General features: G+C 45.0%; 1 protein-coding gene across 1 annotated transcript in view; it reads left to right on the forward strand.

Annotated features, from left to right (window-relative positions):
• Nucleotides 1-1,670: 1,670 nt before the first annotated feature.
• The window catches only part of LOC311221794 (zinc finger CCCH domain-containing protein 11A-like), a gene marked incomplete at both ends in the record, with an annotated part of 64,958 nt that continues 42,300 nt past the window's right edge, over nucleotides 1,671-24,328 (forward strand). The window contains 24 exon segments of the mRNA XM_084307191.1: nucleotides 1,671-1,724; nucleotides 1,928-2,047; nucleotides 2,823-2,946; nucleotides 3,377-3,487; nucleotides 3,490-3,579; nucleotides 4,176-4,295; nucleotides 4,801-4,878; nucleotides 5,176-5,286; nucleotides 6,018-6,080; nucleotides 6,344-6,445; nucleotides 6,649-6,714; nucleotides 7,234-7,725; nucleotides 7,950-8,026; nucleotides 8,134-8,139; nucleotides 8,715-8,904; nucleotides 9,545-9,714; nucleotides 10,129-10,190; nucleotides 10,735-10,997; nucleotides 11,866-11,948; nucleotides 12,222-12,491; nucleotides 13,172-13,234; nucleotides 13,757-13,779; nucleotides 15,008-15,095; nucleotides 15,430-15,546. Coding sequence (XP_084163317.1) covers nucleotides 1,671-1,724; nucleotides 1,928-2,047; nucleotides 2,823-2,946; nucleotides 3,377-3,487; nucleotides 3,490-3,579; nucleotides 4,176-4,295; nucleotides 4,801-4,878; nucleotides 5,176-5,286; nucleotides 6,018-6,080; nucleotides 6,344-6,445; nucleotides 6,649-6,714; nucleotides 7,234-7,725; nucleotides 7,950-8,026; nucleotides 8,134-8,139; nucleotides 8,715-8,904; nucleotides 9,545-9,714; nucleotides 10,129-10,190; nucleotides 10,735-10,997; nucleotides 11,866-11,948; nucleotides 12,222-12,491; nucleotides 13,172-13,234; nucleotides 13,757-13,779; nucleotides 15,008-15,095; nucleotides 15,430-15,546 — 2,943 coding nt within the window.

The raw sequence follows: 24,328 nt of genomic DNA on the forward strand, positions 1-24,328 counted from the left end.
TCATTGGCTGTTAAATTGGACCTAAGTCGTCTTCTCTAACCTTTCATGATCCTGCAGCAATGGATGGTGATGGATATATGGATTAGGGAACAGCACGTGATGGCAAACCTGTGGTATTTGCTACAGCGCAGAAAGAAAAACCAAATTGCTTCCAAAAAATCAAACTAATTCAAAATCCTTGGTATCATGCAGCCATGCCACTGGCAAAGTGAGCATTCCCCTGCCTCTCAAAGCTTGCTGTACCCTTGATCTGCTGTCTTGCTGCTGTTAATTGATTGCAACTCTACGTGTCTGATCAGGGCTACGAGTTGTTCTCGATATGGAGATCATACAACATATACTGTGCACGCTTGTGTGTATAGATATGTTTATCCTGTATGCATGTACATCCGTATGCATATTTGTGTGCTGGCCCCCAGATCCCTCATGTTACAAAGCATCGGCCTCGAAGGCATACTCATCAAAATCTTTTGTAGAGCCTCCATTTTTTTCTAGTTCCCTCAAAATGAGAGAATTTTTATGCGCTCTCTGTGTCGAAAAGGCAAAAATTCTGATTTTCACTGTCGCTCTCGCTAACTTTCTCTCACTCCCTCCTCGTGTGTGTATAAACACAGATGTGTGTATGCGTATGCACATCCGTGGCTTTAGATGCACTGGTATGTTTTTTGCTGTACAGGTAATAAAGACGGGGAAAGGTTTTTGTGTTTTCTTAATAGGTGAAGAAATCTTGAAGACCAGAGATTGGAATATGCTGAATTTTAAATTAAAAAAAAAAAAAAAAAAGTTAAATTGTCCGGCTGTGGAAGATAGAGCCTCATTTTTGCAGTCCCTTTGAATCACGAGTTCATCTCTAAATGCGCTGGGTTTTTTTTGTTTTTGTTTTGTTTTGCTTTTTGGTTTTTATTTTTTTGAAGAGCTAACTAACCCTGGCTGCGTCCAGTCTGAGAGAGCATTCAAATGGACTTGCTTCCTCTATTAGTTATAAGCTGTTTAAAAGTGCATCCTATGTTTGAATTGTGGATGAGAGGTTCCCTTGGCAAAGTGAGGAGGAAAATTCTTCCTACCCCTTTATTATTAATTCACGGATTCAGTCTTGGTTCGGCCTACAGGAGCAGTTAACTGGAAGCCTTTGAAGATCGATAACTTTGCTGAGGTTGTCCAGGTAGGTGAAATCGAAGACCCACAGTGCCTGGAACGTGCTGTTTAATGTGTCCTAACTGTGTTCTAGAGAAGTAATTTGTAGCCATAGTTGATTATTGACTTGCATGTATCATCAGGTGGTTTTTTAAGGAGTGACTCCGTTTTCAGGCATCCAGATGTGCTCCAAGTCATATTATTGAGGATGTGGAAGAGAACGCTTGCTGACAAAGCTCCTGGCAGCTTTACAGAACTTTAATATTTAGTTAGTTCATGTAACAGCTGATTTCAAGGCTTTGCTCTCTTCGAGAGACTGATAACTTGATTTGATTAACTGAAGAAAGCTGGAAAAATGTTCGTTCCTCATTATTTTTCACTTGTTACTTTCTTTCGGGTTACTTTTAAAAAGAAGATTTCACCGATCACAAGCCAGTAGAAGACTTTCAGCCCAAGCAAGGGTGAAGACAGCTCTCTCCAAGAGCAGAGGAAGTCCCAGTGGAGAGAACCCAAGCTTGTTAGCAGAACTCGTCGGCATGTCTAAACAAGGAGACGACTGCTACTTCTATTTCTATTCTACCTGTACCAAGGTATGGCTGGTTTTCCTTTGCCTTGCTTTTTTTTCCCCTTTTTTTTTTCAGGAAGGAGTAGATTAGGAGGAGGAAGCACACTGGTCTTTGGTTAACTTGAGAACCAGATAGATTCTGAATTCAGTTGTAGCAACATGAGGCAGCAGCATGGCCATTTTTGAGGCTGTACTCTATTTTCCTTGTTGGTTTCCTTTTGGTTCCAGGGAGACAAATGTGCCTACCGCCACTGCAAAGCTGCTCTGGGCAATGAGACGGTCTGCAAGCTGTGGCAGGAGGGTCGTTGTTTCAGAAATGTCTGCCGATTCAGACACATGGAAATTGACGTGAGTGCCTAATGATGTGTTCTCAAAATAAATCAACAAAAGCATTTTTCAGTGCCGTAGGTGTACTGATTGTGCTTTTGCAGGATAGATTCGTTTGCTTCAAAATCATGCTGGTTTCTGTTACCAAGAGGGGGGGTGGGAGGAAGCAGAGGGAAATAAAATCAATGCCTTAGGTATGTCTTAGCAAGATATTTTTTTTTTTTTATTAGATGCTGACAGTTTTCTCAAGAGATGCAGAATAGCTGTTAAATAGACTGCTCAAACCTGCTGGAGCAGGGGGGTAATAAACAGGCTGTTCTATCCTCATGGGAGCAGGCTTGATAATGAACTATCAGGTCTCTTCTGACCCACAGTCCTTCAGATAACGCTGTTGTAGCTGCCTGGGGTAGGAAGTGGGGAAAGTTAAAGGTGCAGCAGAACTAAGTGTCCAAGAAGTAGTTCTAGACAGGGTTAGCCTAGGCAATTTCAGATGTTCTTTTTCCCTCTGAATAATCCTAGTATAATCCTAGGTGTATTAGTTTAACCCACCCTCAACGGATGTCTGAGAGTGCCTGTCTTCTCAAACTGAATGATGACCAATCTAAATGTGCATAGTGGTTACAGCTTATGCAAACTTTGTGAATATGCCCAGAAATACTACACTTAACTGAGAAACTGACCTTTGGAATGATGTTTCAGCACTGTGTTGTGACAGCTGTCACGATCTGGAGCTGTGCATCTCTTTGCAAGCCTCAGGTGCATGTTATCACAAGCTTTTCTTTCTTTCTGTCTTCAGAAAAAGCGCAGTGAGATTCCTTGCTACTGGGAGAACCAGCCGGGAGGCTGTCAGAAAGCCAACTGTGCTTTTCATCATGCAAAGGGACGTTACATCGATGGACAATTCTTACCACCAAGCAAGAGTGAGTTTAGGTCCTTTTTCTTTAAGCGCTGAAGAATTAATTTTGAGTAGTACTTAGTGGGTGCCAATCCTGTAGGGGGCATCAGGTAACTGTTCATTTGTGAGTGCAGGAAAAGGTCTGCAGTCATAGGTGTACTGCACCGAGTGTACTGCTGGTGTTTGTTTTCTGCTTTCGTGCTCAGCTTCTCTTTGCTTAGTGTGATGTTTGCCTTGCAGTTTGCTTCCTGTTGTTTCCTCTTTTGCTGGGTGGTAGGGAGATGTGTTGTTGTTCGAAGGGAAGTCATTGTTCACGGCGTAAGCAGTGATGGGATGGGCAAAAGGAGATGCTGAACTCGTTGTCTGTGCGGGTTATCTGCCTTTGCTACCATCTCTTTGCATTGTGGTCAAAGTTTTAAACTACCATATTACCGATGATCCTCCTCTTCCTCTAGCTACACTGCCAAGTCCGCCTGAGTCCGCGGACAATGATTTGAAAGTGGCTCAGATGTCACTGCAGCAAAACAAACTTTCTGTCCAGTCAAATCCCTCTCCACAGCTAAGGGGGTAACGAAAGTGGAAAACTCTGAAAATGTCCCAAGCCTTACACACCCTCCAGTTGTAATCAATGCTGCAGATGATGATGAAGGTGATGATGGTGAGCATGTTTTGGTTCTTGGAACGAATTTGTGCTGTAAATGATTGTGTAAATCTTTGGTTCTTGAAGGAATCTGTGCTGTAAATGAATGTGTTAAATCTTTGGTTCTTGAAGGAATCTGTGCTGTAAATGAATGTATAAATCACAGATGACCTGAGGTCTGACTAGCAATAGGGCAGGCAGTCTGGCCAGGTCACTGGTGGCTTTGTCTGGCAGTCGGTGGACAGAACCTGAAACGTTGGAGGAAAGCTTAGAACCACTCCTGGCTTTAGCTGGTCTGTTGTGTAAAGTTCTATGTGAAACTAGGAAGGAAATTTCTTTTTTCTGTCTGAAGAGCAATGTGTTGTGTAGTAGTTAAAGCTGCAGAGAGAATCTAGAGTCCTAGATGTTTTGTTCTAGTGTATTCTACTTAGGAGTTCATCAGGTCAGTGTAGCTGTTTAAAAACAAACAAACAAAACAAACAAACAAAAAAAAAAAAAACACAAAACAGCAACAAAGTTTTTTATATGAACCATGGGCTGAAGTGTCACTGCATGAGCTATGTAATCATGACCAATCTGGTCTATGCATAACTGAATCGATTTTTCCCCTTCAGACCAACTTTCTGAGGAAGGAGAAGAAACTAAAACTCCCGTCCAGCATCCAGCTGCGGAAGGCAAAAATGGATTACGGGTGATTTCCACTTGGAAAGGCAGTTCTACTACTACTAAACAAGGTATGCCAGCACCTTAGTAGGATAAATCAGAAGAACTTGACAGTTAACTCAAAAGCAGTGTGGTGTAAAAACACAACAAAATGTAGGGGTGCTGAATGGAGTCGGTTATTTCCATGATCTCATTTCTGCCATTAATACCATCATGTGCCCATTGGGTCAGAAAGGTGAACTCCTTTTCTTTACTTTTGGAGAACAAAACAGGGCCACAGCATGGAGTTTAAATGGCTGCACGTGCAGCCTTGCAACCACTGTTGATAAGCCATATCTAACGATAGAGGGATCTAATATCGTGTAAATGGATTAAAATTAAAACTACATTTTGAACCCTGAAGGATGAAAGGAGGGGCAAAATGCCATTGGTTCTATGGCTCTTTCACTTGTGAGGAGTGTTGACAGGCTTTATTCTAAATACTTCAGAAAGTTCCTGAGCGCTAAGAAGCCTGAGGACCTGTGGTCCTCAGTGAGTGCCTCTAAGCCTGTCTCATGAACTGTTTCCTGTTTTCAGAGGGCAATCTGAATTTTGGAATAAAAACACTTGAGGAAATCAAATGGCAGAAGATGAAGGAAAAAAATAAGAGACACGGTGCTGAGTTAATATTCCCTACTTTCTTATCCTGTTCACGGCAGGTGATGGTGACTGGGAGCTGCTTGAGGGACAGACTTCCATTTTTAGCTGGGGGCATAAAGCAACCTGATTCTCAGCCAGCTGGTATTCTAAATGGGAGTTCAAAGGGCAACCAGAGGCAAATTAGTCACCTCTCTTCTTTACATGCTCTGCTTGCTGTATTTTTGACAGTAACAAATCATTTAAAGTTTTTTGTTCTTTGTGATAGTTTTTTATGTTGGGTAAACTTCCTTATGTTTTGGTTGCTCTGAACAGAAGGTTCTTCAAGATCTTCTCTTCGTCCCGTTGATTCTATGATTTTTCCTGCTCCAGAAAAGGAAAATGTCCGGACAGTGGTGAGAACTGTGACACTGTCTTCCAAGAAAGGTAATAATGAATGCTTTTGTTTTGATTTCATTACTCCTAAACTGGAGGGTTAAGCAATACTTAAAACAATTCACCCATGTTAGCCTTCTGGTGCTGCCTTCTGTTCAAAACATGCTTTTATGCTTAAAGTCCCTGGTTGTACTGGAAAGATTTGGTGCTCAGGTTAAGTGCAGTGGCAGGAGAAAAAAAAAAAAGTGTCAGTATGCCAATAGGGGGGTAACTGAAAAACAGAAGAGTAACGAGAAGAAAGAGCTGTAGAAGTCAGTGCTATATACGAAGCAATTTCTGAAGCATTAAAGAGGCTGACAGTGGCAGGTGTGGACACAGTATGACAGGAGTTTGTGTATAAATTGTTTAGAGCTGTGCAAATGCCTTTTAAAGGGAAAAAAGTGTGGAAGTACTTTTACTCGTAGACATTCACCTTAGAAAGGAATATTTCTCAGCATTTGTACCTAAGAATATTCTGCTTGCTTATGCAGCTTTGTTCTGCACAAAGTATAGGTGTCAAGCAGACTCAGATTCACTCTCTACTATCTCAGCTGGAATTTGAAGCAAGCACTGAGACTATTAATATTTTTTTCTATGTTAATTATAGTTAAAATATGAGTTTATGTGGTTTAGCTGTCAAAAGAGTGTCTGACTGGGGTTTTTTGGACATGGGCTAACAGGATACTATTTCTGTTGGCTACTGGTTTCTGTGAAATAGAAAAAAAAATTCCCTTTTGTTTTAGGGGAGGAACCTGTGGTTCGAGTAGATCTTGCTGATAGACAAGGAAAACGAAAAGCCTCTGCGGGTAAGAACTTTTTATGAGCTGTTATGTAGGTGCTGCCTTCTATATATGACTGCATTAAAGAGTATTTGTGATGTATGAAAGGAAAATACATTGCAGTGGAGATCTGTATTGACTGCAGAAATGGCAAAAAAAAAAAAAAAATCATTTAGCAGCTGAAAGGCAATTCTATGAAAATATGCTTGAAAAATAGAAGCTTATTGTTGACTGTTCTCAAACCTTCCTGCAAAGAAAAGTTCTTACAATATTCCTTGTTTTCTCTGAAGATGATGTAAGCAGCCTTCCAGTGAAGCGCAGCCTTGCTGAAAGGCTGGGGAAGAAGGTAGAGGCTCCGGGAAATGCTGACAAAGCACCCAAGAGAGAGACAGGTACTAAACGGGCATCTGGATTGGATTCCTGGGTTTTGTATTTAGTCTTTCTGTTTGTCCTTTTCCAGTGATGTTTCTTTTTGCATGTTGGCTGAGGTCGTAATCACTGGGATTCAAAGTCACCTTTCCTGTCTTGTTTTGAAATGTGAACCTGAAGTTGACATTATGCAGCCTCCCTAATTCGTTCTTTTTCTGTTTTGCAGTTCGAGTTCCCAAGTCTCTGAAGGACAGGCTGGGATTACCTCCTAAACAGACCAGTACTGAGAGAGGTAACAGCTGGATATTAAATGTGCTTTCTCCTCCTTCCTTTCCATGAACTTGGAGTGCTTTCATACATCCCTAAAAACTAATTTAAACGAAAACAAAGAACTGACGCCTCTTGCTTGAGTGCTGAAGCTCTTCTGACAGCCACTATCAGAACTCTGGCTCTAGGTGTGTGTTTATTTTCTACTTGTGCCTTGTCAAGGTTTTTAGCTGCTTCTGTGAAGCGTTACGTACAATTAGAATAGAACCACTGCCAGGAGCAGGAATTTGAAATGCAGACTAAAAAAGTAATAAAGTAAAGCAGCATTTCTGTGTAGCAGTTCTCTCTGGATAGGGCTGGTCTTCAAAATACAAGTGGCTCAAAGGAAGAGGAGAATGTTGTCCTAGGAATATTGTTCTAAGATGCATTATTGGGAACAGTCAAGATTAGTTTTCCTTAGTGCTCTGACAAATTTTGGAGACTTAAAATATTGCTGGACTCTCTTTAAATGTTGGTGCTTCTCCTCATTTCTTGATGATGACAGGGAAGGCTGCTAAGCCGATGGGAGAGATCCATGTGAAAACACTGGAGGAAATCCGTCGCGAGAAAGCTCTTCAGAGACACGAAACTCAAGCCAAAGCCAAGGCTGAAGGGCATGGTAAAACTGAAGATTCCAGCGCAGGGGCAAGAGCTGCTCATGCAGGTGGCATCAAAACTTTCTCTGAAGCCTTGTCTGAAAAAAAGAATAATCGCTTGGTAGAAGAGAAGAAAAAAGCGGGAGAATCCCATAGCAAGAGCAAAATTCAGGGTGAGTCCAAGAAGCAGCTCGCTCTGCCCGGGCCCAGCAAAGGGCAGGCGAAGGAGCCGGCAGGAAAAGTCAAGCCAGAAGGAGAAGTGCGTGTTAAAACCTTGGAAGAAATAAAGCGTGAGAAAGCTCTGCGGATGCAGCAGAGTGAAGGAAATGTGCCAGCTCCCTCAGCACAACCCGGACCTGCCCCAGCAGAGCAGAAATCTTTATGGAGCACAAAACTAACAGGTAATAAGATGCTTTAATGCCTGCCCCAGAGAGGTGCTTCCCATATTGAGCAAGTTCAGTTTGCTCAGGATCTGCTTCATGGATAAATGCTGAATGGCTTGCACATTGTAGCCTTTCTCTCTCTCTCTCATGGGACACAAGGAAATAAATGCACAAAGGAAACAAGTACCCAGCTTTCTTTATTTCTGCCGTTGACAAAACTTTTTTTTTGTCTTTTTTTAAAGCACCTGAAAAAGAAGAAAAGAAGACAGTGGAATTGAACCGGCCTTTTCCTAAACTTTCCTCTGGACCTGATGTACAGGTGAGTCCTCTGTGAAGACACACATACATTCGTACAATTTCTGATAATTCTGACAAGTTTTGTTACTCACCGTGTGCCACCCTCTTGAGTGTGTTCTTACCCTTCAGCACCTGGTAGGAGCTGCAGTGCAGTCTAAATCCTATCGCCAGCAGCATTTCCAGACAGCTCTGTAATCCTCAAACTTGGAATCAGTCTGTTTATACCACAGCAACAAAGAAACCCTGTTAGCACCAGCTGAAATCTACACAGTTAACGTGGAGGGAATTCTTTTTGTTCTTACTGACTTGATCTGTCAGACACGAAGGATTTAATACAGAAGGCCAGAGTTCTGTGTTCAAGGAAATCAATCAGTCAGTGGATACTGTATAGGGGAACTTGTATGACTTTCTGCTGCTTAAAAAGAATGTGATAAATAGATGTACAGCAGAACATCCTATCTGTTTAAAGAAGCTTGCCATGGTGGATATTGCAGATATGTGAGACTGTGTCCATAGTAAAGCATGGCTCTTGCTACAGGCAGAATTTTATGGAGAAAAAAAAACACAACAGTAACCTGAACAATATTAATATGCTGTTCCACATCAAGACCATTTTGGAGGGATTGCTGATCAGATTTTCTTAACGATATCTCCACGGATTTTTTTTTTTTTTTTTGTCCTTTTCATGCACTACTTTTCTTTCCTTCTAGCCCACTCAGCAGAGTGGAACTCGTAAATGTCCAGAGAAGAGCTTTGAAGAGAGACGGTGGGAGAAGTGGCAACAGAGAGAACAAGAGAAGCTTCGGAAGGAGGAAGCTGCTGTCAAATCTACTGCTGGCTTCTTTAATACTGAACCAGCAGGGAAAGTGGCAGCTCAATTTCAGGGCCAGGAAGCTAAAAGTAAGAGTTGAAGGTTATGAGTTACTTAGGTTGTCTTCTGAAATACAGACAGAAGATGACAATTCTCATGCTGTAACTCTGGCTGGGTGCATTTTGCCACGCAATGCTACGAAGCGAAGGGTGTACTTTCTTTTTCTTAGTTTGTTTCTTTTCCTGCCAGCCAGATGTTAGGTAAGGAACGGGAGACTAGAAAATGACACTACAAGTGTGGACTTTGTAGAACAACTTAACTGTGGGACATCACTGCAAGGGAGAGGAAGCTGGTACAACAGTTGCATACACTCTTGTCCTACTATAACTGCTGCTTTTTCCTTTCCTAGCGGGAGCAGGACTTTAAATATAAAAGCCGTCTATATTTGTGAACCTAGCTTGCACTTAGGATTGCTATGTGTCGGAGGTTTCCCTTGTCCTGGATTATTATTTACTGTAGCTCTTTGGTTTCTTTGTTCCTTTGTATGGCTTGTTGGTAGACAGAGTTTACTATGTGGAAAAGATTCCTGAGAATCCAGGCAATGGCGGTGAAATTCTGCTGGCCAAATGCATTTAACTGTGTAGAAGGACTGTGGAAATGATTAAGAGAACCTGGATTTTTCCTGAGGCAGAGCAAGACTGTATCAGTTCTCTCTTCCTTTTACTCTAGCCAACTTTATGACACCTGCGAAGCCTTCGCGTGGGAAAGTCACTTTCCCCAAGAAGAAGGCACTGAAACGTAAGGCACCTGGGAGTTATCCCTCTGCCATAGCAGCTGTGGAACTACAGACTGCCTTTGATGCTGACATGATGGGACCTCCAGCCAAAAAAGCAGCCATGGTAAGGCCAGGGGCTAATGCAGAGATGGATCCCTTGCTAAATTTCTACCCTCCTCTAGGAGAAAAGGTGGAAAACTCAAACGTTCTGCAGGCCTTCTGTTTCCTTTGAAATCCAGTAGCTGTCTCCAGGATGCTTGTAGAACCCTTCTGTATTTATGAGATGAATGGCACTCTTTAACCGGTACTCTGATGCTGTGATTTCTCTGGTGTGGGGGATTTTGTCCATTAATGCCATGTTCTTAAAAGACACAAGATCATGAGTAACCTCCATGTGAATGTGAACTTTCTTCAGGAGCACCTTGCTTTTGTATTTTGGCCACAGCTCCGCAATGCCAGAGGAGAAGCAGTGTGGAGGAAAAAGCTATTAAGGAATCTTTTACCCATGTGTCATAAATACTGTTTTGCTGCTTTCTAGGGTGTTTCAGACGTGCCGGAGCACGTCCCAGCCATCAGACTTGAAGAAAATCCCCCAAACAGGTGACAACCCCAACTTGCTCTTTTTCTTAATCAGTGTATATCCCCAGGGAAACATAAGTTCTGTCACATGTGGGAAAAAATGAGGGTTCTGAGATAATTAAAGCCCAAATCCATCAAAGGAATAAGTCACCTGAAACCACTTTCTAGCAGCTAGCAGGATTACTTAATTAGGCTTTCTTGAAATGCTGCAAGTCAGCACAGCTTTCCGGTGACTTCTTGGGTTGTCTGAATACCTGAACGAGGATGAGGTGAAGTTCTACTTCCTCGTGAGGTGATAGATGATGAGTAGTGTCCTCTGCCTTTTGGTCCTCAAGAATGCCACCTCAACTCCAGGTGCCCTGGCTTCACAGATAAACCCCCAGACTGAAAAATGTACCTGGTAACGCATCGGGCTCTAAATGTAGCCCTGGGTTGATTGATAACAATCCCTGTGTAAGATTGAAGCGTAGGAGGGCTTGCCTACAGTTTTAAGAGCCGGTTTGCAGGAAAGGGATTTCCCGTTAAGAAATGGCATATCCTGATTGTTCTTTCTTGCTCTCCCAAGACCTGAAGTGCGTCTTGGAAGCCCGGAAAGATTTGAGGAGCAGATGGAGATGGATCTCGAGACCTCGACCTCAGCTTCTTCCCAGCTAGAAGAGGCACGGACACGCCGGCTGAGTTCCACAGGGAACGCGCCCTTATCTGCGGATGAAGATTTTGAGAAGCTACTTTGGGAAATCTCAGGAGGCAGACTGGAAGCCGAAATCGACTTAGACCCAGGGAAGGACGAGGATGACCTCCTCCTTGAACTCTCCGAGATGATTGACAGTTGAACTGCGTAGTCCTATGGTAGAATTAAAAAAAAATTAAAACAAAAATAAAACTGTTCTTCTTGTTGGATACCCCGAGGTGATCCTTTTTCTAACTGAGGCTTTGCAATGAGACTTAAAGCACAGTCCAAAGTGGTAGAAATTGGCAGGATCTGCACTCAGTTGTCCTAAATTTCCCTGCTGGTCAGAGTTAAGGTCTTGTGCATCCGTTCTGTAACTATAGGTGGTTACCTTCGATATCGAGAGGACAAAGCACTTCTTTTGGCACAGAAAGATCTCCATTGGCACGCCATGGTGGCTGCAAATCGATCTTCTGATGGAGCGATGCTCTGAAGGCTTAAACGTAAAGCTTCTTCCTTCCTCCGCCCTTGGCACAACTCGATGTTGGGCACATTGTGAAGCTTTGGTGTTCTGATTTCTCAGACAGCTGATAGCCAAATCCTGGAGTTACTATGTCAACTCTTGACTTTTACTCGTGTATGCCATTGTTTTGACTGTACCCGTGTCAGATGATGAAGCTGTAGGGGTGGGAGGGAGCAGAATCGTTATTCCAGTGTGTTGTGGACCAAACTTGCTGCCAGGAGTGGGGGTGGGGGTCAGCCCACCCAGCCTTCCTTTCAATTATCAGGGAGGATCAAATGGTGAAAAGCAGCAGCTCTGCCATGCGGCTCCGCTACCCCCACTCCCTTCTCTTGTGCTGTACCAAAGTTCCCCCAGGCTTTGGTTGGTGCTTTTTGCTGGTGTGAGGACTCCGGGGCAAGCAGTCGGGACTCTGCCGCAGTTACGGGGTCGATGAAGGGTTGTTTAAGTGCCTCTTGGTTTTAAAAGTTGCTCCCCTGAGCTGCTGGCTCTGCTGCCTGCTACAGCAAATGTTCGGGTGCCATCAGCATCGCGCTTGGGCGTGGGCACTGACTCTGCGGAGGACAAAGCTGAGATTCGGGTGTATTGTGTACCCTGCCACCAGCCATCGTTTTTTTTCCCCTAGCAGATCAATTTTGAATTATTTTCCGAACTTTTCGCGGCACGGTAGGCTCTTCCAGCTATGATTTGTGAAGCTGTGGGGGCCCTCAGGCATTTGCTGCTGGCAGAGGAAAAGCGCTTGTCGAATTTGTTGTAAATACTTAATGTTTGGACAAAACCACGCGTCTGTGTGTGTGTGTGTGTGTGTGTGTGTGTGTGTGTGTGTGTGTGTGTGTGTGCTGTGACGCCCCGGCCCCACCAGGGAAAACCTCCGCCGACGAAACTGCTGCTGGAGCTCACGCAGGCCTTCATCGTGCCAAAGGACTTCACGGGGACTTCTGCCGGCTCAGTAATGGGGGAGAAAAAGCAAAATCAGGAGGAGGAGAGCTCAGAGACTGCGCCCACCTGCCCTCGCTTTCCCTTCACCCCAAGCCCTGTTCTACGATCAGCCTTCGCCTCTTCTGCCTGCGGTGCTGGCAGCGGGAGCGGCGAGGCGGCGGCAGCCATGGCGTACCGCGGGCAGGGCCAGAAGGTGTAGAAGGTGATGGTGCAGCCCATCGTATCCTTCCTGCGGCTGGGGGGTGCCGGGGAGGTGGGTGGGGGGCGGCTCGGACCTCAGGGGGCTCGGATCTGGGGCCCTGGGGGCTCGGCCCGAGCCTTGAGGCCTTGTCCCGGGGCCCTGAGGCCTCGTTGTGGGGTTTGGGGCCTTGCCCCGAGCCCGGAACTGTTGTCCCCGTGCTGAGCCCTTAACGCAGCGCCCCAGAACCTCATCTTCCGCTACCTGCAGAACGTGAGTACTGCGGGGAGGGGGTGGGGATGGGGATTTGGGGGTGTGGGGGGAGTGGGGAGGGTCTGGGGATTCCCCTTGGTGAGTTTTTGGCTCCTGGCCGTGTCCCGGGACGAGTTTGTGGGGGATGGAGAACTGTGCGGCGTGCTGGTGGGCACAAGGAGCCCAGCGTTTCCCCCTCGTGTAGCTGGGCATGCAGGGGTTTTCCCTTGTGACTGGAAACGTGTTCTTCACCGAACGTGTAGTATTCACCCGATGGTATAACGCTCAAATGTCAGATTGCTCATTGAAACTGCCCCTGAGAGTTGCTCCTCGGAGCGTTTGGGAGCTGTCGTGGCTGTGGCTAGCAGGTATTTCTGAACACATGAGAGAACAAAAGTGCTCTATGTTTGTGGCCCAACTTACTCTCCTCCTTCGTTCTGCAGAGGTCGAGGATCCAGGTGTGGCTCTATGAGCAGGTGAACATGCGGATAGAAGGCTGCATCATCGTGAGTATCCGCACGTCCCCATGTTTCATCTTTCATTTTGCCTCATTCACAATCGTGTTTTTTGGTCAAGAAAAGTTATCACAAGGAAAAAAAGATTTGTACTTCTCTGCCCTTCCCCTCGCCCTGCCCTTCCCTCCCGCTCCTGAGCCCTTCCTCAGGCCTTGCTGGGCCCTCTGTCCGGCTGTCTGTCCGTCCATCCGACCCTCTGGCCATCTGTCCCACCACCCTGCCCCGTCCCTGCCCTCTCCTTAAGGAAGCAAAGAGTCCCCGGGCTGCCTTCTTGGGGGGGGGGAAGAGGGGAGGTTCTGCTGAGAAAAAAATGAAAGATTTCCCCCTTAACGGGCGCCTTGCGAGCTATTTCAAGTTCCAACTTTCTGCCTTCCTTCCGTAGCAGTGCCTCTAAGGGGTGCGCTGTAAGGCAGCCCTCATCTGGCGCGTTGCTCCTCCGTTCCCCCAAGGAACTGCCTTCAGGATCTGACTGACTCTGAATGCACCCGGTTGTCGCCTTAATTTCTCCTTTAGCTTGCTGAAAACAAGCCGGTTGGGTGACCTTTTGCGTTTCTCGCTTAAAATTTAGATCGAGGAGGTCTGTGTTTCCTTACGCTGATGTCCACGCTGAAGGTGCAGAAGGGTTCCGTGCTGTTGCTTGGGTCAGCCTTGTTGCCAGGTTCGGAATGTTTATCCTACCAGTGCTTCGGTGCTGTTGGGCTGCACTCAGAGTGTGAGCTCTGGGCGTTATTTCTCAAATACTGCGTTATTTGAGCGTACAGACCCGAGATATTCTGCGGAGAGGTGATTTAAGGCACGTCAGAACCACCGCTGTGGCGTGTGCCAGCGTCGGACGCCCGTTCGAGTGATTGGGCGGAGCAGGTGAATTGAATTTGGTGCTGGGTGGCGAGGTGGTGTTGGGGGAAGAGCTAGGCTAAGGAGAGCTTCCTCTTGCTCTGCCCCTTCCCATCTCAAATGGCCGCTTCCTGGGGAGATGGGTTCGTTGGGAGGTTAACTACAACGTTACAGTGAGGATGAGGAATCATCTTTAGTCCTGTAGGTATTTGCTGCCAGGCCGCAGCGTTGATTTCAGAAATTGTATTTAAAAAAGGGAAAAGAAAGGAAAGATGTATTCTTTACCATACTCTCTTTTCTCGGAGAGTAGATGGAGGAGCTTCAGCAGTGCCCTTCCTCCGGAAACGATTCCCAGTGTCTGCTCAGACACTGAGGAGGAAAATGGAGGAGAGCCACCCGATAGAAATAAAGGAAAGAAGGGGTCATGGATTAAGGGAAAAGCACTACTTAAAAAATTGGTGCTCTCTAAAAACGGGTTAAGGGTTTGGGACCTGCAGGTGCTGCCTACAGCTGTGTGCGTTGCAGTCGTGCCTGTTGCCACTGAGCAAAACGGGGAGAGCTGCTTTGTCGAACGCGGCGTGTTAAAGCACGTGCCACTGCCTGGAAGAAAAGCACGGACTTCCCTCGTGTGGGACTTCTTCCCTAGCGATCTGTGGTTTACCTGATGGTTTCCCATAAGCTGTGAATGTTTAAAAGAAAAAAAAAAAAAAAAAAAAAAAACAACACCAACGTTGAGAGTGGTGAAGCAGATCCTCACCTGGGGACTCAGAATCAGCAATGACATCACCATGCGAAGCATTGTGTGCGCTTCGGGTCGGGGCTGCTGCGAGCCTCGCAGCGGGAAGGGAGAGCGGATCCGGGGTGCCTCTGTGTCAGCCCTCTGCCCTGGTGGCTTCGTGAGCACTGAGAGTTTGACTCCTGTGTTCCCAGCTTTCGCTTGCGCACCTGTGGTGTGGCAGACCCAGCGAGCTGCTTCCTCAGCTGGAGGAGGAAGAGGAGTGACCTCAACATTGCCGAGGTAAAGCACAATTATGGAAAATATTTGGCAAAGATGTGGGTTGTACCAGTGCGGCTGCTGCAGCTGCAGCAGATCCTGGAGCATTGGAGAAGATAGAGAGGGGTTTCTTCGTGAAAAGAATGCTGTTAAAAGTGTTTTCATGCCAGAAATTAGGATAAACGCCTCTGTTGTTTGACATCCTCTTTTGACCGGGCACATTGGCATTACAGCGTACCTGGCACGCTGTTTGTATTAAAAAAAAAAAAAAGGTGTTTTAGTCAGGGCAGGCCAGAAACCTGCCTTGGCACTTGCACATCGCAGCAATGCTTACAGACCCTGCATCCTGGCCTGGCAGCCAGGATCTAAATCCGATGGTGCTGTTGGTAAACTGAAGCTCAGGAAGCGCTTCTGGGTTTTTCTGTCCTTCCATGTGAATTTTTACCCTGTGAAGATGGTGTATGAAGCTATTTTCGTAACAACAAATAGGTTTAAAAGCAGTTTCAGTTTAACATCTACATGCTTGGGTGTTATTAACAGAGCTTTGTATACTGAGCTGGTGCTTGGTAGGAGAAAAAACATAAATCTTACCTGGGAAACCTGGAGCCCCTCAGCTACATACTGCTATGAGGAAACTCAGATGTAAGAACACACTTAAATAACACCTCACCAGAGCTGTTGTGCTCCTGACCAGCAAAGGCACCTTTTTCCAACACTGTCGTACTGGAAGTTGATGCAGCTGGTTCCATCCGTAAAGTGTGACTGTACAGTGCTGTAAAAGAAATATTTTTTCACAGCTTTGGAGAAAGTGAAGCAGAGAAAACCACACATAACCACTGATACCTGGACCCCAAACTGCCACAGACTGACAGTGATGCCCACTGGATATCTCCTGATACCCTGCTGCCTTCTGACTGCTCCAGCAGAAGTCCCGTTTTAATTAGCCAGCAGGTCTCTCTGAGGGAGGGACTTTGCTAAAACTCCTGCCGTAGGAAGTATCCTACGGGAGCCAAGTTGCTAAACTGATGTGTGGTTTTCCCTTAACCCCCTCACCCCTGACTTTCCAGCTCCTGACGACACTGCCAACGTGTGCAGTGTCACCGTGTGCCAACTAGGTGCCAGCTGCCATGGTTTATATATTGTAAAATTAGTGATTTGGGACTCGTGAGCACTGAGAAGAGGTTAGCAATTGCTTAAGAGCTTTCCTTGTGTCGCTCTGGGGCAGGGAGATGGGTGAAATATCTTAGGCTTGAAAGTGATTCCCTGCAGAGTGACGTGCTCAGATCTGCACAACAGATCTGTCGTTTTGGTCACCTTATTAGATCCCTGCTTGAGAGGTTGCTTGCAAGAATCGATTCCTCTTCACCTTGATGTGTCAAGCTAAAGACAAATCTGTGCCGAAGCACTGTCTGATCAGACGAGTGCCTCAGTTCAGGATTGTTCTTTGACAGCTACAGAAACAGCAGGACGATCAGCGCCTTCAGGAACAGATGAATTTGATCTTGAGGCTGTCATAAAACAGGTCCCTGAAGTTTGAAGACTCTTCAAATAGTTTGGGCCAGCAAGGAGCAGCTGTACGTGGCGGCTGCAGTAACTCGGGGCTCCGAGTCTCAGAGAGCGTGGTGAAAGGTGACCCCCAGCTGGCTGCTGGAGGAAGCTGAGGCAGCGTTCAGCTCTAACCTTTGCCTTCTTGGCTGGCATCTTTGCACTCCTGCTGTCAGTCGGTGTTGAGTGTCCGTCCCCCCCGCCTCAGACCGTGCCCTCAGATGTAGGCAGCGTTTAGCAGCTAGAATTCCCTCAAATAGAAAGAGTACAAATGATGCGTTTTCTGCTTTTGCTTTGGAACTCTTAGCTTGAGGTTTTCCTGCAAGCCATGAGGTTTCTTGCAGCAGCAGGGATGAGTTCTGTTAGCAAGAGGCTGTTCTGTGCTTCGACTGTGGGAAGATGAATGGTTACGTGTGCACCGTTAAATATAACTTGACACCTAGCACACCGCACTTGCAGCCTGTGGGGTGCTTTAACAAGCAGGTAAATCAGCAGAGGCTGCTTTGCAGCCAGGGTGATGCTGGGTGATTAAAAAGCAGGGGCGGAACAAGGTGTTTCTAGTGTTTGTTCTTGCTTGTCATCCGACTCTCCACTTCCACTGTTCTTCAAAAAAAAAAAAAACAAAAACAAACAAACAACAACAAAAAAAAACAAGGGGTAAGCATCTTAATATCTTTATTATAAATGGAAGGCACAAAACAGGCCAGCAACAGAGACTGTCCAAGAGAAATGCTTTGTGCTTTATAAACAAACAAGGCAGTACCCTTAGGTGGGTGTGATAATCCTCCTCTAATGCGTTTTTGGGGTGCAAAAATAGATTTGTTCCTTTCTTGCTCTTCTCTGCAGGACAAAGGCAGAATAGGCAACTGCAAAGTTAGACCAGGGAGGTCAGTTTGTTCCGTACTGAGAAAGACAAGCTTGTAAAACAAACTAGACAGATTTTCTTTGTACTATTCATCTTCCTTCAGCAAAGGCAAAGCTTATGACACTTGTTGGTGTGTATTTCCAGACCCCCAGCTACTGGCACTGTAGCGCATCTCTAATTCTTTGGTACAAAAGGTTCAACACATTTTGTTGTTCTCACAACAAAATTTTGATTTGAAGAGGGCACACAGATCTGATTTTTTTTTTATTTTCCAGTAAATAGTGTAATAAGCACTGGTATTTTTGTATAAAATCAGAGAAACACAAAACAAAAGACTGAATATTATGTGGTATGCATGATATTAAAAAAAAATGGTGGCTTCAAAGCAATATGTACCCTGGTGTGTTTGCCATATACTAGAGTCCAGCTTAAAGTGCACGTGATGTGTATTGCATTTTGATATAAATCCCTATGTAAAATGATTTGCATGTAATTTATATGGATCTTGGGAGAAAAAAAAAAAAACAAAAAAAAAACATAAATCCACCCCAAAACAGCCCTAAACCTACCTGATGTTCTCCAAAATCCACAATTTACCCTTTTCCACCATGATGATCACGGAAAACACAAAGACACCCAATGGAGACCCCAAAACACGTCAAAAACACCCCAAAAAAAACTAGACGTTGTTATAAATGGCTCAGGATTCAAATTAGGATTAAATAAAAAAATAGGATTTATTGAAAGAATATAAAGGAATAGAGGTAAGCAAACAGTGCTGGGTGCACCGGGAGTCTCCGCTCCACCAGGACGCACACCAGTTACATCAAGCAGCTGATTTTTATGCTCCTAGACTAATACATATTCATTACTACTTCTAAAAAAATAGATTATTAAAATTAGCTTCCGGGGTGCAGTCCCTCCTACTGGAGCATGCGCAGTCTCCTCTGGGGTCTCTTCTGGGGGTCTTCCATGCTGAAGGCTCGCAGTCTTCCTCTTCCCCTTTGTACTTACTGGGCACCATCCCACGTTTACAGAACACCTTCTTCAAAACACCTTCTTCAAATCTTGTCTCCCAGCCGCTTTTCAGCTTCTTTCTCGGCCCCCCCCTAACCAGATACCAAAGATCCACATAGTATCCCATAACAGTCACTAGTTGTTATCAGTTGTTCTGAAACTCCCAGACACACGGGTAATTAAAACATTCTTCCCCAGCCATTCACAGACACATCTATAGCAGTGTTAGAAATAGAAGTCCGGAATAACAAAAGCAAACAGGTTCATAAATTTAAGAAGTGATAAATTGGCTAGAATGAGGAATGAGGGGGAGACTGGGACACACTGCAGCTGTGGTTCAAGCATTGAATTGCCAGTGCAGGGCCCAGAGGCAGACAGGATTCAAACATTTCAAACAGAATTGTTCTTTATGGACACGAATTGTTAAAACATTCCTCACAATCCCTTATCTTCTTTTCAATATCCCCAATTCGTGTCTCTTCTGTTATTAATAATTGGATTTCATCAGTTTGTTCTTGGAGGGTCCAATTCTTAAACATCATAATTGACATATCCCCTTCCCTTTTTAATGAAGTTATTACAAATGTACTATTTATCACCCGGTGTATTAATAATGTAAGACAAGGTATCATACAAGGTATATACAATAACATAATTACACCACATGACAATAAAAATAACACTCTTTTAACCCATGGTCCACCAGGCAGCCATGAAAATAAATCCCATTCCATATCCTTCCAGGTTTGTGTTTGCTCGCTCACCTCCCCCCCTTCCTTCTCTGGGATGGGAGAGAGAAATGGGAAAGTGAAGCCTGTGAGTTGAGATAAAAACAAGAAAATAATAACAATAATAATAATAACAATGATGATAATAGTACTACTAGTAATAATGTGTACAAAACAAGTGATGCACAATGCAATTGCTCACCACCTGCTGTCCGATGCCCAACCTAACCCCGAGCAGTCCAGCTCTCCTCCCAGCCTGCCTGCTGACAGGACAGTGAGAAGCTGAATTTGTCTTGGTCCTTGGCTTGGTGTAAGCACTGCTCTGTAACAATTAAAAACAATTAAAACACCAGCATATTATTAACATTCTTCTCATCCTAAACCAGAACATAACATTCTATCAGTTAATAGGAAGAAACACCCTTTTTATCAATCTTTAAACAGCAATTACTAAAGCTAAATTTTCCACAGACTTCTCCTTCTTGTGCTAGTAAATAATCCAAAGCTAGGCAATTTTGATACAAAGCAGTTCTCATCTTTATAACTCATTTAAATCAGTTCTCATCGTTTATAACTATTCCTATTACAGCTAATAACCTAATTATTCTATTAAGTATATATACTGGGGTCCTATAGTCCCAGGATCTGTCTTCTGCCCACGTAGCTGGATCATAATAGGCAAACGCCTTCAGTCAAGGAGTTAGGCCCGCTTTCAGGGTCACTTCAGGCTTGTGTTACCGTTCGGCCTGTCAGGGTGATCCAGCTCCTGTAAAACGAATCACAATTTTATATAGGTTTAAAAAAAAAGTTTTTTTTATGTTATTTTCTCGGGACAACCTGATCTTAGTGTGGGAGAAGTCCGGTCGAGGCCCTCTCACTCGGCAGTCAATACCCATAGGGGTTGCCTCCCTCGGTAGACCATACACACCGCAGTGGAGGGTCCTGCCCCGGTCTTGCCTTCTCCGTTTTCTCCCTTTAGGCTTGTCCCCTTTATTTAGCATCCTTAATTCATGCAGAGCCTCGTTGCCAGAATATTAGTTCTCCCTTAGCTTGAGTTTCAGTTTCCCAGGAGCGGACTCAACCCTCCAAGTTTCAGTAGTTACTGGTCCTTTTATTCTGGATGCGTGGGTCCCTTTCTGCAGTTCTCACAGCTGTTTCAGTAGTCAGTAAAACAAGGTACAGTCACAGAATCACAGAATCACAGAATTTCTAGGTTGGAAGAGACCTCAAGGTCATCGAGTCCAACCTCCAACCTAACGCTAACAGCCCTCCACTAAACCATATCCCTAAGCTCTACATCTAAACGTCTTTTGAAGACTTCCAGGGATGGTGACTCCACCACTTCCCTGGGCAGCCTGTTCCAATGTCTAACAACCCTTTCAGTGAAGAAATTCTTCCTAACATCTAACCTAAAACTCCCCTGGCTCAACTTAAGCCCATTCCCCCTCGTCCTGTCACCAGGCACGTGGGAGAACAGGCCAACCCCCACCTCGCTACAGCCTCCCTTGAGGTACCTAAAAAGAGCGATAAGGTCACCCCACATCGGGGGTTCAGTGATTCTTCCCTCCCATGGCTGCTTGTTGAAACACTTTCTTTTTTATCTTCTGACAAGTTAAATAACAGTTATCTAATTTGCTTTGCCGTATGGCCCTTTCCAGGTTCCTGTAGCAGGATTCATCTGATAGCCACGGCTACATTCACATTTGTAGCCACCTTTCAGGTTGATACAGATTTGACTACAGATACCAGGGTTTTGGCATTCATCAATACCTCCACAGTTTCTCTTGTTTACAAACTCAAACTCAGCTGGACAGTCACATTCATTTATGTTGCATTCCTTCAGGGGCTCATCACCCCAGTCCTTGCAGTCTCTCTGCTGGTTACACACTTTATTGATATCTATGCATTCTCCACTTCTGCACTTGAATTTGCCAGGTCCAGAGCACTGAATAACATTGTTTCATCAGTGCCATCCAGACAGTCTCTCACACCACTGCACTGCCTACTCCTATGGACACAGTTCCCATCTTCACATCTGAACTGGTCTGGCCTGCAGGTCCAGGAAGGGCAGTTAATTTCATCACTTCCATCCTTACAATAAGGATCTCTGTCACATCGCCACTTCTTGTAGATACATTCTTGTAGATACAAGTCACATTGTCAGGCGAAGGTGAGCAGCAGGCAGAGCGCTCCGCACCGTCACCTGTGTCACTTATACTACTCCTATTACCCATGCTGTTAGTGTCAGTGGCATCCTCCTTTTTGCCACTGACCATTCACCACAAATGGATGAGACATATGATTACTAGTTAGGAAAGAGAGTGTAACGTCTGCTATACGGCTGCAGGCAGTGCCAGCTGCAACCTTAGGTTTGTGAAAGAGCCTGCTGGTGGTCATTTGGCAGTGTAATCTGCGTCTCTGCACTCCTGCCCTGCAATAGAGCTAAGTCGTCATTAGTAATGGTTATAACACCAATCTGGGGACTAATAGTCCTTTTTGCATTGCAAGATAAACCTTTTATAAAAAGAATGCTAGAGTGAAGCAGCACAGCCGCTGCTGCCGCTGCCTCCATGGTTACGTCAGACAGGCTGCAGGGTCCTGATGTCCGCCCCTCTGCTCTGTGCCGACTCGCCTCACGGTGAGAGTCGACTGCCGGTGTCCACTGACGCCTCTGATCTCCCGTAGCAACTCGATCTCGGATGTTCCGCAATTACTTCAATTTCCCCGCGTTTTGCAGCTTCTGTCAGGTCTATTCTTTGTCTCTCAGAGCCGTCCGTGGCTCTGCAGCGTCCCAGGGCTCTCTCCGTCCAGCGGTAGTCCCTCCGTAGTTTCTCTGGTCTCCCAGCGCCGCTCCAGTCTCTCGGCGCCGCTCCAGTCTCTCGGCCTGTTCAGGTCTCAGCGAGTCCAGGTCTCGGCCTGTGCGGGCCTCATATGTTGCAGGAAGCACAGCCGAAAGCACCAGTAGAGTCAGATCATGCTCCTGCCTTGTTCTTGTCACAGTCAAAACATTTAAGAGCAAAAATAGGATACACGAGATACACAAGATACACCGGGCCCATATATTAGGCACCACCACTCAAACTTGGATAAAACAGCACTTCTTTTCAGTCTGTCAAGCACTTTGTTCATCTCTGCCCACTCCCCTTGCGGAGAGTACAGAACCACGGATCGGAACTCTGCACTCGCTTTGCAGCAACGCTGCGTCTCACTCACACAGCACAATCGCACACGGAGGCCTCCAGCACATCTCATTCATACTACAGGAATATAATTTAGAATGATAACCAACCAAACCAACCAAACAAGTGTTGTCTCTGACTGTGTTCTTCGTGAAGTGACTTGTAACACTTTGTTTCAAACCCTTACACTTACACAAATACTTTCAACACAAAATACATACATAAAAACACATACAATTATTAACACTCCAGTTAGTATCCCTCCAGCAGCTGAAAACATACCGTTTGTCTGCAGTTTCGGGAGATCTTTGCTCCTGCGGTGAGCAGCCGAGAGTGGAGTCCCCTCCGAGCAAAACGCTCAGGGTGCACCTAGGGGTGTCCACGCTGCAGCCGATCCCACAGCCGAGCAGAGTGTCTCCTGCCTGGCTCACCAAAATGACTCACAGAAAGCTGACTCCACAATCCGTAAGATTGTAAAGTAGGTATGTTTACTCAGTTCCATGCAGCACGGGGCGGGTAGTCCCACCAAAGTCGTACACGCCTAACATGGCAAATTGCTTTAGTAAAGAGTTACATATACATAAACATTCCTATACATATACATATTCCTAACCTGTCCCTTTGTGAACAGTCCTCCTTATCTCAGACCCCTTGATTAAAATCTGAACCATGAGGTTGTTTTTGATCTGGTTCTCGGGGTCCGAGAGGCTCCTGTTATCTGGTGGTATAAGTGCAGGCACAAATGCAGCACATATTCATTCTTAATCAATTGCTCTTAATCAAAAACATTCCTCACAACGTGAAGAAAAAAAAAAAACAAAAACCATGAATTTCCCCCCAAAACCACCCTAAACTCACCTGATCTTCTCCAAATCCCACGTTTCACTCCCATTCAACATAATGACCAACAAGAACCCAACGAAACCCAATGAAGACCCCAAAACACCTCAAAACCACCCCAAAATCAACACAGATCCTAAAAAAAAAAAAGCCATGATTTCACCACAAAAAAACCTTAAACCTACCTGATGTTCTCCAAAATCCACAAACCACTCCTATTTAAAATAATGACCAACAAAAACCCAACAAAACCCAAAAACACGTCAAAAACACCCCCAAAAAGAATGAGACAACCCCCAAAAAAGAAGAAAACCCTAAAAAACAGAAGAAATCCCCCAAAAACATAGATTCACCCCCCAAAAAAACTTAAACTCATCTCATGTTCTCCAAAACCCACAATTTACACTTTTCCACCATGATGACCAACCAGAACCCAACAAAACCCAACGGAGACCCCAAAACACGTCAAAAACACCCCAAAAAAGAACGGAATCAGAAGAAAAAACACCAAAAACTATGAATTTCCCCCCAAAACCACCCTAAACTCACCTGATCGTCTCCAAAACCCACAATCCACTCCCATTTACCTTAACGACAAACGAGAACCCAACGAAACCCAACGGAGACCCCAAAAAACGTCAAAAACACCCCAAAAATAAAAAAGATCACACCCAAAAACGAAAGAAAAATCCAAAAGCCATAGATCCACCCCAAAAGTCCCCCTAAACCTACCTGATGTTCTCGAAAACCAACAATTTACTCTTTTTCACCATGATGACCAACAAGAACCCAACTAAAACACAAATGAGACCCCAAAACACGTAAAAAAAAAAAAGCAAACAAGAAAAGGATCACCCCAAAATACAGAAGAAAACCCCAAATACCATGAATACACCCCAAAAGACCCCTAAACCTACCTGAAGCTCTCCAAAACCCGCAATTTACCCGTTTCCACCACGATAACCATGGAAAACCCAACGAAACTCCAAGGAAACCCAAAAACACGTCAAAAACACCTCAAACACCCCAAAAAAGAACAGGATCAGAAGAAAAAACACCAAAAAATATGAATTTGTCCCAAAA

This window comes from Netta rufina, assembly GCF_964035555.1.
Source record: "Netta rufina genome assembly, contig: SCAFFOLD_53, whole genome shotgun sequence".
Classification (NCBI taxonomy): Eukaryota; Metazoa; Chordata; class Aves; order Anseriformes; family Anatidae; genus Netta; species Netta rufina.